This window comes from Capsicum annuum, chromosome 4 (genome assembly GCF_002878395.1).
Source record: "Capsicum annuum cultivar UCD-10X-F1 chromosome 4, UCD10Xv1.1, whole genome shotgun sequence".
Classification (NCBI taxonomy): domain Eukaryota; kingdom Viridiplantae; phylum Streptophyta; class Magnoliopsida; order Solanales; family Solanaceae; genus Capsicum; species Capsicum annuum.
The window spans coordinates 189093530-189108216 of record NC_061114.1 but is presented as its reverse complement, the minus strand read 5'-3'; the positions used below and the strand labels follow the sequence as shown (position 1 = coordinate 189108216).

Genomic DNA, 14687 nt, shown 5'->3' with positions numbered 1-14687 from the left:
TGGGATAAAATTGAAAGAATATTAGTATTAGCATCTTATTGATTAAGACTAAAAATCACTTACTCCTTCTGTTCGTTTTTATTTATTATTATTTTATTTTTTTAAAATTATATTAATTTTAATTAATATTTTAAAATATATAATTATGTATTTTATATTTAAAATTTAGATGATTTAAAGTGAAATAAATTGTAATTTTTTTCGTATGAAAATGATGGAAAAATATATTTTAAAATAATGATAAGTAAAAACTGAGGAAGTGTTTAGGAATGAGCGGAGTATTGGGTTGGACCAACTCAAATCAAATAGTCAACACCTGCTAGTCAAACTTTGGTCAAAATATCTTCACTGTTCAGACGGATATTCGCCGGAGAAAATGTCAACGCCGGTGAGTGAGGTTCCGAAGGTCAAGCTAGGTTCACTAGGTCTAGAAGTTTCTAGAATCGGGCTGGGCTGTAGGGGCATGTCTACCAATCACGGCCCGCCCAAGGCCGAGCCCGAAATGATCAACCTCATCAAACACGCCATTGATAAAGGCGTCACCTTCCTTGACACCTCCGATCAATATGGACCCCATACTAATGAACTTCTCATTGGCAAGGTAAAAATGTAGCAATTACTTCTTTAATTTGCTGTACCTCTTGCTAAACCTGTTGTACCTTCTGTTTTGGACTTTCAGTATGCTTCAACATTCATAATTCTCAAATTAATTAATTCTTTCTATGTCCATTTTGTAATTCAAAATACAAATTACTATCATTTTTTTTTCTTGATAAGTAAATGCGATCAACGAACTAAGCATGCTTTTTTCTCTTTTTGCAATGTTGCAAGACTTTATTTGATAACGTGCTTTGATTCTAGTTTAATTAGTTTGTATTGTTTTCCTATTTTTTTTTTTTTTTTAAGAAGTCAGGTAAAATGTCACCATTTAAATTGATTAATTTGACTAAAGTGAGCTGAGGACGGAGACACATCCACGATTTAAACTCTATGTATTCAACTTTTAACATTCTTAGCATAGAACCATTATATTTATAAGATTATTGGTTTGGATCAACCATTTGTTGCATTTTTAATTATTTTTTTCACATAAATTTATGCTCCAAAACTTGGGGTTCAGATGGACCTGGCGCCATAACGCTACGTCCGACCCTGGCTGAGGGAGTAATAACAACAACATACCCAGTATAATCCCACAAGTGGGGTTTGGGGAGGGTAGTGTGTACATAGATCTTACCACTACCTTGTGGGGGGTAGAGAGACTGTTTCTGATAGACCCCGGCTCAAGTTAAAGCATTAAAAAAACAATTCTATAAAATGGAAAACAACTAGAGGGAAGAAGACAAGACAATATGCGAAAGAAAGGATGACAAAGTATACTCTCTTACAACATACAGACCAATACACCAATATATAAAACAGAAAATCAAAAGAATTCTTGACATATTTCTTTTATACTGTTTCCAATAGTTTTCAGATTTAAATGGTGAGGAAATGGATTCAGAATGGATTTCTTTTTGTTCTTGTGTTAAACAACAACATTTTCTGTAGTTTGAAGTCTAATAAACATTTTGTCCAACTTTAATTGAGGAAAATATATTAGTTTCCTTCTCATCAGATTACTTATTTGTATTTTCAATAGTATATATGCTGATAGAAGTTAACAGCTTTTCTACTTCATCAGAGGTAGAGGTATGGACTGCGTACATCTTACCCCCCCAGACCCCACTAGGTGGGAATACACTGGGTTTGTTGTTGTTGTTGTTGTTGTATATGCTGATAGAAGTTAAATATATGCATTATAAATCTGATTTGTGTAGGCCATCAAAGGAATGAGAGAAAAAGTACAAATAGCTTCCAAGTTTGGCATAAGTTTCAAAAATGGGAAAATGGACATTCGTGGTGAACCAGAGTATGTAAGAGCTTGTTGTGAATCTAGCTTGAAGCGACTGGACATTGACTGCATCGATCTTTATTATGTTCATCGAATTGATACCCGAGTGCCTATTGAAATCACGGTTTGACATCTTAATTCCAGTCTTTCTATTCATTTATTATATTCGAGGAATTCTAGCAAATAGTTGGATTGTGTGATTTGTGTAAAGAGAGAATGATAACCAGTTGATCACTTGGATAAAAGGCGATTCCATCTGATTATGCATTTACTATTGAGCATGTGGAAACAACAGAAATCTTCTAGTCTTTTAAGAAAATGCAATGATTGAATCTTATGCTATATGTACATGAAGATCTTTCTGATGCACTTTTTGCATTGTCAATCCACATGCTATAGTCAGAGCCAGGCTTATGTTATACCGACAGTACAGAAAAAAATGGTGTACAAAAAAGATGGGAGTTGAATCTCATGCTATTTGAAATTTTCCGTATTCTGGTAGGATAAGCCAATGCCTTGAAATTTGTGTGATATTAAATTTCACTTAGCAAAAGGAAAAATTCTCGCATAAGTTAGATGTGAGAAATATAAAAGAAAAATATTTTTGAATTGTTGTAACTATATTATTACATTGAGGCCCTATTTATAAACAATATATTCCAATTCTTTTCCTAATAGGACACTACCTTACAATCCTTTTCCAAGTAGGATTTTATATGCTATTTCTAGTCCTATTCCTACTCATATTCTAACACTCCCCCTCAAAGTGATGCATAGAAGACATATGTACCAAGCTTGTTATGGATGTAACTAATATGAGAATCGGAGAGGGACTTGGTGAAGATATCTGCAAGAAAACTGATAAGGACTACTTTGTGTTGGGTTCTATATGTGTGTTGAATGGAAAATGGAGAAATCAAGTGGAAGAGGAAAATTGAGTTTACACCAAAATGGAAAGTGTACTCAAAAATTGAAAAGTTTACTCTTTCTCCCACATTGGTGGAAGAAGAGAACTTTAAAGTGTTTATATTGTGAAACACACTTCCACGTGGATAAGTGAGGCAAGAAAATAGAGATGCCTCGCGCCGTCGTCGCTCGCTCGGCTCGGCCTCGGATTGATTTGGATTTGGATTTGTCAAATGATCGATCGATGAGATCTATTTTTTTGGACAAACTTTATTTGAATTCCGAACAACGCCAAGAGAAAACGCAGTAAATATTTTCTGTGTTTAATCCTCCATTTACGTATGTATATATGCATGCAGTAAAAGTGACGCAGGAACTAATGCTATTGTTTTACGTGAACAATGACGCAGAACAGTTGCACTGCTTCGGAAATGTTGCATTGCTTCAGAACTGATGCACTGTTTTCTGCTTTTTAACTAAACTGATGTACTGGTTGAACAAACAGATGCAACCATTCAGCAAAAGACACACTGATTCATGGAAAGATATGATTGTTCAGGAAAGGATGCAATCTTTGATGAACAGACATGAACTTACAGCAAAAGGTGCAACCTTTGGAGTGAACCATTGCCTCCTTTCTAAAAAGGCATCTTGTGGCTATAAATAACCTGGTTTTCATCCACAGGTTAGAGATAGAAATTACTGAAATTTCAGATTATAAACTCTTCTTCTCTTGAAAAAACTATTCTGAGTGATCATTAAATCGTTCAGTGCGTTCGTAGAATCCGCCTATTTGAGGTACCGCTATAGTCGGATTGAAGGCCATTTTATCCTTAGAGGAAAAATTCCACAACCTCGGGTACAGTAAGGGGAATTATTTCCTTAAGGAAACTCCGTGAATTCGGATGACTTGGCCTTATTCATTTCTACTTCATCTATTATTTTTGGAAAAATAAATACACCTCTTGGAAAGATCATTTTGATCTTGTGTTGAGGGTATTGATATTCTTCATTGTGTTCTTGTTTATAAACTTGAACTAGATGAAATTGTTGTTCCGCTATACAGATTCTGCATACCCGAATATATTGTGGAAATAACAATCTTAAGAAAATAACGTTTACAAAATCTGTATTACTTGTTTTTGGAGATTAAAGCTTAAGCTTTCTACTCCGCTTGAATTTAACTAGTGATTAGAACATAAAATCTTCATCACAAGTTAAGGTTCACTCAATTGACGATTCGAAGTAATAAAAACTTCATCGCTAACTAGAAACAAGAAGAAGAGTTTCAAGTGATTTAACTTTATAAATAGTATTCTGAAAAATACTAAATTTTTCTGTCTTGTGGTGACAGGAAACATGACAACTGAAAGTTAAATGCATGACATGGCTACGACTGTGAGGGCAAACAATATTGCTTCATCAAGCCGCACAAATGCTCCGCTAACAATGGCACCAGCGGAGAAGCCCGGAAAATTTTTGGGCATTGAGTTTAAGCGGTGGCAGCAAAAGATGTTCTTTTACCTCACCACTTTATGTCTACAATGGTTCACTAGCTAAGACGCTCCTGAGGTGCCCGAGGGAACCTCGGACAAAGACCGCTTCGTTATTGTAGAAGCTTGAAAACATTCGAACTTTCTTTGCAGGAACTATATTCTGAGTGGTCTCCAAGACGACCTCTACATGTCTATAGTGGAACCAAAACATCAAAGAAACTGTGGGGGGCACTTGAACGGAAATATAAAACGGAGGATGCGGGAATTAAGAAATTCCTTGTTGCACGGTTCCTGGATTTCCAAATGATAGATAGCAAATCTGTTGTCTCTCAAGTACAGGAGTTGCAAGTCATCATACATGATCTCCTAGCAGAAGGTTTAATTGTGAATGGTGCTTTCCAAGTAGCAGCGATAGTTGAGAAGCTACCACCGTTGTGGAAAGACTTCAAAAACTACTTAAAGCATAAATGCAAGGAGATGACCGTTGAAGATCTTATCGTCCGACTCCGTATTGAAGAGGACAATAAAGCTGCCGAAAAAAGGTCAAAGGGAAATTCTACAATTAATGGAGCACATAGTATAGAAGATGATCGAAACAATTCTAAGAAGAGAAAGAAAGCTGAATAAGGAAGCAATCAACCCAAAAAAAAATTCAAGGGAAAATGCTTCAACTGTGGCAAGATTGGCCATAAGTGCACGGATTGTCGATCCCCGAAGAAAGGCAAGAAAAAGGACCAAGCGAATATGATTGAGTCCAACAAAAAATATGATGATCTGTGTGCTATGTTCACGGAATGCAACTTGGTGGGGAATCCACGCGAATGGTGGATGGATTCGGCTGCCACACGCCATGTTTGCGCAAACAAAGAGTTGTTCTCGTCATTTGCTCTGGCTCAAGCAGAAGAAATGCTCTACATGGCCAACTCCGCTACTGCTAAGGTGGAGGGAACAGGAAAAATTTGCTTAAAGATAACTTTCGGCAAGGTCTTGACGTTGAACAATGTGTTATATGTTTCGAAGTTACGTAGGAATTTAATTTCTGTTTCACTCCTAGATAAGAACGGATTCAAATGTGTAACCGTTTCTGGGAAAATTGTAATTAGCAAAGGAGAAATGTATGTAGGAAAAGGCTATCTGACTGAAGACCTTTATAAGATGAATGTCATGACTGTTGAAATAAATAAAAGTTTGAATTCGTCTTATTTGCTTGAGTCTTATGATTTATGGCATGAACGTTTAGGCTATGTTAATTACAAAACGTTATGAAAACTATTAACTTAGAAGTTTTGCCAAACTTTGAGTGCAATAAATCTAAGTGTCAAACGTGTGTGGAATCGAAGTATGCGAAGCATCCTTATAAGTCCGTTGAAAGGAATTCCAATCCCTTAGACTTAATACACACTGACATTTGTGATATGAAGTCAACACCGTCACGTGGTGGGAAAAAGTATTTCATAACTTTTATTGACGATTGCACTAGATTTTGTTATGTCTACTTTCTAAGTAGTAAGGATGAAGTAATAGATGCATTTAGGCAATATAAAACTGAAGTTGAAAATTAGTTAGACAAAAAGATCAAAATGATAAGAAGTGATAGGGGCGGAGAATATGAATCTCCCTTTGCGCAAATATGTGTAGAGAATGGAATAATCCATCAAACTACGGCCCCATATTCACCTCAATCTAATGGAATTGCGGAAAGAAAAAACCGAACTTTGAAGGAAATGATGAATGCCTTACTTATAAGTTTTGGTTTACCGCAAAACTTATGGGGGAGGCTATCCTTACGGCCAATCGTATACTCAACAGAGTTCCCCATAATAAGACACAATCAATTCCTTACGAAAAATGGAAAGGAAGGAAACCTAACTTGAAATATTTCAAAGTGTGGGGGTGTCTAGCGAAGGTGCAAGTTCCTATACCTAAAAAGGTTAAGATAGGACCTAAAACGGTGGACTGTATGTTCATAGGATATGCTAAAAGTAGTAAAGCATGTCGATTTTTGGTTCATAAATCCGAACATCCGGATATTAGTGAAAATACGGTAATTGAATCAGACAATGCTGAATTCCTTGAAAACATTTACCCGTATAAACTTAGACATGAACAGTCTAGTGGAGGATCTAAACGACCTCGAGATGAACCAAATGAGAATGTACATAATGAAGAAAATCCAAGACGTAGTACACGTCAAAGAATGTCAACTTCATTTTGATCGAATTTTGTAACATTTCTCTTAGAAAATGAGCCTCAAACGTTTAAAGAAGCAATGTCGTCGTCAGACTCATCCTTTTGGAAAGAGGCAGTCAATAGTGAGATAGATTCAATCTTAAGCAACCATACATGGGAATTGGTTGACCTTCCTCTCGGAAATAAACCTTTAGGTTCTAAATGGATCTTTAAAAGAAAAATGAAAGCGGATGGTACTATTGACAAATACAAGGCAAGACTTGTAGTAAAAGGCTTCAAACAGAAGGAAGGCCTTGATTACTTTGATACATACTTGCCAGTAACAAGGATAACCTCGATTCGAATGTTAGTTGCCTTGGCGGCGGTATATGACCTTCAAATCCATCAAATGGATGTGAAAACCGCATTCCTAAATGGAGATTTGGAGGAAGAAATATACATGGAACAACCTGAGGGTTTTGTGGTTCCAGGAAAGGAAAACAAGGTGTGTAAACTTATCAAATCGTTATATGGACTAAAGCAAGCACCAAAACAATGACATGCGAAGTTTGACCAAACCATGTTGGCAAACGGATTCAAAATAAATGAATGTGATAAATGTGTTTATATTAAAGACACTCCAAATCACCAAGTCATTGTATGTTTATATGTGGATGATATGTTGATCATCAGTAGAGACATTTCTGACATAAATGCAACAAAACAAATGCTCGAGAGCAAGTTTGATATGATGGACTTTGGAGTTGCAGATGTGATCTTAGGTATAAGAATCCATCGAACTCCACAAGGGTTGGCATTGTCACAGTCTCATTATATCGAAAAGGTACTTGACAAGTTCAAGTATATGGAATTCGGTATTGCCAAGACTCCATTGGATGCGAGCTTTGCACTTCGAAATAATGAAGGTGAAAGTTACTCTCAATTGGAGTACGCAAGAGTATTGGGATGTTTAATGTATATAATGAACTGTACACGACCAGACATAGCATGCGCTATCAGTAAATTGAGTCGGTACACGAGTAATCCCAACAAAACTCATTGGATGGCAATGAAAAGAGTTTTGGGGTATCTTAAATACACTCAAAATTATGCTTTGCATTATAATAAATATCCTGCGGTACTTGAAGGATATAGTGATGCAAATTAGATCACCGGATCAAACGAAGTAAAATCCAGAAGTGGATATGTATTTACTATCGGTAGAGGAGCAGTCTCTTGAAAATCATCCAAACAGATGTGTATTGCTCGCTCTACAATGGAATCTGAATTTATCGCATTAGATAAAGCCGGCGAAGAAGCAGAATGGCTCCAGAATTTCTTGGAAGATATTCCATATTGGCCCAAGCCAGTGGCACCAGTATGTATACACTGTGATATCCAAACGACAATAGGTAGGGCAGGGAGCATGATGTACAACGGTAAATCTCGTCATATAAGACGAAGACTTAATACCGTTAGAGAACTTCTCTCTAGTGGAATTATCACTGTAGACTATGTAAAGTCAAAGGATAATGCGTCTGATCCACTTACAAAAGGCCTATATAGAGAAGGAGTAGAAAGGACATCCAAGGGAATGAGTTTAAGGCCTAGGACAAGTCAGCATGGCGGTAACTCTATCTAGCAGACTGGAGATCCCAAGAGCTAGGTTCAAGGAGATCAAACAAAGTTGTGTCTGACAGGTTTCTACATTGTCAATTACCCAACCCATTCTCATGATGTAGACAATGTATAGTAAACTAGGATAAGACTTAAGGTGAAAAGTCTTTTAATGATTATCTAAATTTGGCAGATTTGACCAAATAGTTTAATCTACAGGATTGAACGTTTAGAAATCACCTATGCGAGGGCGAAGTGGAAGCCGCTTCAAAGAGAATGTTAGTAAAGGCCTATTCTCTAAGCTCTCATGAAACCGGGACGTGTTCATGGCTGAAAAGAACAAAACCGTAAGAACCATAAACGGTAAAAGGTTGGTTGTGTGACATGTGTTGTCTAGGTGTACATTAACTCTCGACGGTTCAAAGATATCAAATCTACTGATTGACCGAGTGCATCCGATGCATGTTCACTAGGAAAGTTCAAAGGGAAACCCACTTATCCAGATGCAATCAGTCTTTGCTTGATGATCACATACTTGTCCGTAAAAGTTTTACGAAAAATAGCCATTCCCATTCATGTGGGGGATTGTTGGGTTCTATATGTGTGTTGAATGGAAAATGGAGAAATCAAGTAGAAAAGGAAAATTGATTTTACACCAAAATGGAAAGTGTACTCAAAAATTGGAAAGTTTATTCTTTCTCCCACATTGGTGGAAGAAGAGAATTTTAAAGTGTTTATATTGTGAAACACACTTCCACATGGATAAGTGAGGCAAGAAAATAGAGATGCCTCGCGCCGTCGTCGTGGCTCGGCTCGGCCTCGGATTTGGATTTGGATTTGGATTTGTCAAATGATCAATCGATGAGATCTATCTTTTTGGACAAACTTTATTTGAATTCCGAACAACGCCAAGAGAAAACGCAGTAAATATTTTCTGTGTTTAATCCTCCATTTACGTATGTATATATGCATGCAGTAACAGTGACGCATGAACTGATGCTACTGTTTTACGTGAACAGTGATGCAGAACAGTTGCACTGCTTCGGAAATTTTGCATTGCTTCAGAACTGATGCACTGTTTTCTGCTTTTTAACTGAACTGATGTACTGGTTGAACAAAAAGATGCAACCATTCAGCAAAAGACACACTGATTCATGGAAAGATATGACTGTTCAGGAAAGGATGCAATCTTTGATGAACAGACATGAACTTACAGCAAAAGGTGCAACCTTTGGAGTAAACCATTGCCTCCTTTACAAAAAGGTATCTTGTGGCTATAAATAACCTGGTTTTCATCCACAGGTTAGAGATACAAATTACAGAAATTTCAGATTATAAACTCTTCTTTTTCTCTTGAAAAAACTATTCTGTGTGATCATTGAATCGTTCAGTGCGTTCGTAGAATCAACCTATTTGAGGTACTGCTATAGTCGGATTGAAGGCCATTTTATCGTGGAAGGAAAAATTCCACAACCTCGGGTACAGTGAGGGAAATTATTTCCTTAAGGAAACTCCGTGAATTCGGACTACTTGGCCTTATTCATTTCTACTTCATCTATTATTTCTGAAAAAATAAATACACCTCTTGGAAAGATCATTTGATCTTGTGTTGAGGGTATTGATATTTTTCATTGTGTTCTTGTTTATAAACTTGAACCTGATGAAATTATTGTTCTGCTATACAGATTCTGCATACCCGAATATATTGTGGAAATAATACTTTGGACGTCTGGGAGACCTCAATTGAAACGGAACAAACTGGAAAAATGATCCGAAAAGTAGTAAATATTGCCGTAAAGTCGATGTGTCGCTGGAAAAGTGCTGAAAACTGGTATAAAATATACGGGTCATCTCGAAATCAAGAGACGAGTAGATCTTGAACATAAAATTCACCGGAAACTAGGGGTGGGCATATTTTGGTTAAACCAAAATTTAATTTTGGTTTCGGTTTTTCGGTTCGGATTTCGTTTTTTTTTAAAATAAACCGAAAAACCAAAAATTTATAAATAAATAAATTATATATATATATATATATATATATATATATATATATATAATTCACATTCACAATTAACAATAAATTCACATACGCCGTAGGCTGTTTATGGATTGTTTTAGTAACTCAAATATTTTATGGACTATTTTGGTGACTTTGGACAGTTTTATGGACTATTTATGCAGAAAGTATGTTGTTTCATGGACTATTTTTGTGAGTTTTGTGTTGTTTGTAGACTATTTATGCAAGGTTATATTATATGTAATGATTAATGACGTTATGTATTATGTTAAGCTTATGATTATTTCATTTCGTTTCGTCCATATTGAGTTATTTATAGCTATTTATATTTGGGAATGAAAAACAAGTTTGAAAAAAATATTTTTTCTTAAAAAGCCCATCAATTTTAAATGCTCAATTATGAAAAAAAGAGGCTAACTACATTAATATTTCAAACCAGATAAAAATTCGAAATAACCGAACCAAATTTGTAAAAACCGAACCAAACCGAATTTATTTCGGTTTGGTTACGGATGTCATTTTTGTCAATCCGAAAATCGATAAACCGAACCGACCGAACGCCCACCCCTACCGGAAACTTAGCTGAAACATGCTCACACGCCGGATTATTAGATTTGATTGCTGAAAAGTGACTACAATCTGAGAAAAAAAAAGTATATGGGTAGGGTTGGTATGATGACACGACCCTACTGAAAAAGAGAAATATGTGTAGGGTCGGAATGATGGCATGACCCTATTGAGAAATAGAAATTATAGGAGTAGGGTCGGAATGACGGCAAGATCCTACTAGAAAAGAGAAATTATATGGGCAGGGTCGGAATAATGGCACGACCCTACTGAAAAAGATCTGAGGAGTCACCGAAAAGACGTACGGAACTATGTAAATTAAATCTGAGGAGTCACCGGACAGATGCACAGGAGTCAGTGACCCAACTTTTGCTAACATAATCATTGGACAGACGGGCGGCATATATGGATTATAGCCGCCCACCGGCAGTGGAAACTCTTTGATTCTTTACCAAGATCGTGGAAGCTTTGATACCATGTGAGAAATATAAGAGAAAAATATTATTGAATTGTTGTAACTACATTATTACATTGAGGCCCTATTTATTGACAATTTATTCCAATTCTTTTCCTAATAGGACACTACATTACAATCTTTTTCCAAGTAGGATTTTATATGCTATTCCGATTCCTACTCATATTCTAACAGGAGAAAATTTCCATACTGGACATGATTCTTTGCAAAATAAGAAGAAATGAAATATTTATCTATGCAGCTATAACTTCATAGTTTCTCCCAAAATATCCGGTTTTGGCCCCTTTCCCGTGGAATTCAATCTAAAAATCAACCTATAGTCCTACATGCTGTTTCAGAAGGAAAATTTCTTCTCTTTACATCACACTAACTCCGCTCGACACTCTTTCACCAAAGATATGCTTTACGGTGAAATCTCATTAGTCAACTGTATAACAAAGATCAGCTGAGACCTGTACGGAAATCATTGTGGAGTTCAGGGCTCTAAAGAAGGTGAAGTTTTTTGTATAGTGTGTAGTGTGAGATATTATTTTGACAATAGACAATTTAAAGGAAAAGAAGATGCATAATTGTTTGTAACTATCATTTTTGAAAGCATCATTGGGACGAAGTTAACCTTAATTTACTATCAACAAGTAATGTAAACATAGGGAGGAAATGGGAGGATGGAGGAAAGAGTACTAATAAAGATGATACTCTCGTCAAATAGAAGAATCAACATTTGAACAATGGCATAGGCGGAGCTAGGATTTCAAATTTGTGGGTTCTGAATTTTAGTTCAACGATTTCAGGTGCTAATATCTGGGTTCTAAATTTAACATATGTACGTACTTAGTGAATTTTTTGGCCAAAACCGTATGATCATATCTGGGCTTCTACCTCACACCCCAGACAATGGAGTATCCTGATGCCTTATATGACATAAAGTGGTATAACTAGACGTTGTGTTGATTGTGCTTGTCATTTTTGCTTTTTTTTTTGTTATTATATTTTGTGTTATAGTGTGTAGATAGGAGAACTGAAGAAATTGGTTGAAGAGGGTAAAATCAAATATATAGGTTTATCTGAGGCTTGTGCAGCAACAATCAGAAGGGCACACACAGTGCATCCAATAACAGCTGTTCAGATGGAATGGTCTTTGTGGACACGAGATCTGGAGGAAGAAATAGTTCCTACTTGCAGGTAATCTGTCTCTTATTGGAGTTCATTCTTTCAAATAATATGAAGGTTCTTCTGAGTAAATGCCCTTTTCAGAGAATTAGGAATTGGGATTGTCCCATATAGTCCTCTTGGACGAGGATTCTTCTCAGCAGGTCCAGAGTTGATAGAGAGCTTGGCCGAGGGAGACTTCCGCAAGGTTGGTCGAGTTAGTTTCACTGTCTTTGATCTCAATTAATCATCATTTGCATTTTCTTTAAACTTAAATGCTGTAACATGTGTCAAATCTGCTTGGGAGAGCTGAACTTTAGCATCAACTTTGTGTCTTTCCTTGTCTTAAAGTCTATATATGAATGGCTATGTTTAGGATTCAATATTTTATAAGGTAGTGCTCGAGCATATGCTTTATATTCTTTTAATGTGAGGTGGTAATGCGTCCTACTCTAAATCAATGCCTTAAAAATTGACTTAGCTCGACCAGTCTACCACTGATCTTAATGAGATCTATCCAGTATTGATGAATTAAGCTTATGAAACACGTACTCCCTCCATGCGAAAATGAATTAGGTGATCTGAATACAAGATAAATGAGTCTTAACCAAAAGTGCAAATTTGGGCATCATAAAAGAAAACTATTTTTTGTTTTCTTTATATAAATAGATATGCTTAGAGAGTAAAAAAGAGTACCCTTATCCCAGAAAGAATGGCTGGTCACAGTGTCATGGTCAACACATCCAAATTTTTGTGTAAATATGGACATTAGTGAAAACTTTTTTGTATTTTTAAATTGTAGAAACTTTACTAGAAATCACATTAGTTATAAGTTGTAACTTGAAAGATACAATAGTAGAGTTGTTAAAAGAAGTTGTCATCAAAGAAAAAACTATTCGACTCACATGTACTGGGTAACTCTATCCAGTAGTATCCACCAAGGCTTAGACAGATCGGAAGAATCACCTAGTGTTAATTATTTGAACTTGAGACCTTATGTTTCTCAGCGCAGTCCATTGACAACTAGGCCACATCCTTGAATGCTAGTGATAGCTATTCCTTTTTTGTTGCAATAGAGTACTATAAATCATAATTCTGTATTACTCGATATTTTGAAAAATATTTAAACAAATCATTCAAATAAAAGCTTGTTGACTCCATTGATAATAGGGATGCAATTCTTTTTGATCGGGAGGGATTAATATTTAGTCATTGCACAAAGAGTGTATCCCTTGAGCCATTTTGCTATTCGAGGATACTGTAGTTTGTAAAAGTCATTCAGCCATGGGATCATTTTCAAGATCCAACCATTCAAGCCTATTATTTATGTTGCTTTTATCATTTATTTTTCCAGAATATACCAAGGTTCAAGCCTGAAAATTTTGAGCACAACAAACAAATATTCGAGCAGTTCAAGGAAGTAGCATCAATAAAAGGATGCACAACATCACAACTTGCATTGGCTTGGATTCTTCACAATGGAGTTGACATTTGTCCCATACCAGGTACCACCAAGATTGAGAACCTTAACGAAAATATTGAAGCCTTATCTGTAAAACTCACAGCAGGTGAGATGTTGAAGTTGGAGTCCTGTGCTGCCGAAGATATCGTCAAAGGTGATAGGCATGCATTCATGTGGGCGACTTGGATAAATTCGGAGACTCCACTATTGTCTTCCTGGAAATATGAACGAGGGATGCCATCTTGTCTTGCTTTGGAAGAAGCCATGTTAAAACCCAAGTCTAATTCAAAGTAAAGTTTTCACCGGCCACCGGGGTCAATGGTAGTTCAACTATTCTTTCTAGCCGGAGAAATAACGCACTAGAATTTCCAAATCTACAATGTTCTGGACAAATGTATACACAGTGTGCACAATGTATTTTGTTAGACTATCATTAGTCTACCTACAAGTATATACTTGTGAATCCATTGGAATGGAGGCTTGTTTCTCCTTTTGCTTTTTTTTTTCCCCCTTTTTCCCATGGTACTCAAACTCTATTCATGGAGAGCTTTTTTGGTTGCGAGGCCAGACAAGAAACTCAATTTTGTACTGTTTTGCGTAGTTAAACTTATCGACTGACGGATTTCTGGAACTTTTGTGAATTTCATGGGGGGAAATCTAAACAGAGGTGTAACATGCAGTATCAATGATGTATTGTTGAAATTGTTAAAATTTCATAAAACTTGAAAAAATCTTAATGAGGTCAGAATGTTGTCTCTAGTTATTTTGCTAGTGCATATCTTTGTCAATTGTAATTGAGTCATCCTTGTATTTGTGATGAAAACTTTTGTTATCGGGCAAACCTTTGATGATCATCAAAGGTATTATTGTACATCTAGATAGCTTGCTCAATGAAAATTTATTGTTATCGGGCATACCGTTGTAATTGAATCTAA

At 36.1% G+C, this 14687-nt stretch overlaps 1 protein-coding gene across 3 annotated transcripts; it reads left to right on the top strand.

Annotated features, from left to right (window-relative positions):
• The first annotated feature begins 252 nt into the window (after positions 1 to 252).
• Positions 253 to 14383, top strand: LOC107867634 (probable aldo-keto reductase 2). 3 transcript variants are annotated; one of them, XM_016713966.2, is made up of 6 exons: positions 253 to 601; positions 1821 to 2018; positions 12151 to 12323; positions 12396 to 12498; positions 13645 to 13795; positions 13859 to 14383. In XM_016713966.2, exons 1-6 carry the CDS (start codon positions 377 to 379, stop codon positions 14044 to 14046), a joined length of 1038 nt encoding a protein of 345 aa, XP_016569452.2. In that variant the 5' UTR covers positions 253 to 376; the 3' UTR covers positions 14047 to 14383. The 3 variants fall into 3 exon arrangements, with proteins under 3 accessions (XP_016569452.2, XP_016569451.2, XP_016569450.2); XM_016713965.2 differs by having other exon boundaries at positions 13856 to 14383; XM_016713964.2 differs by having other exon boundaries at positions 13645 to 14383.
• The last annotated feature ends 304 nt before the right edge of the window (positions 14384 to 14687 follow it).

Excerpts from the sequence above, each read along its gene's own strand:
- LOC107867634 (XM_016713964.2), top strand. The coding sequence starts at position 377 with ATGTCAACGCCGGTGAGTGAGGTTCCGAAGGTCAAGCTAGGTTCACTA. Across the intron at positions 12,324-12,395 it reads GAAATAGTTCCTACTTGCAG|AGAATTAGGAATTGGGATTG; the intron begins GTAATCTGTCTC and ends TGCCCTTTTCAG. Across the intron at positions 12,499-13,644 it reads CCGAGGGAGACTTCCGCAAG|AATATACCAAGGTTCAAGCC; the intron begins GTTGGTCGAGTT and ends TTATTTTTCCAG.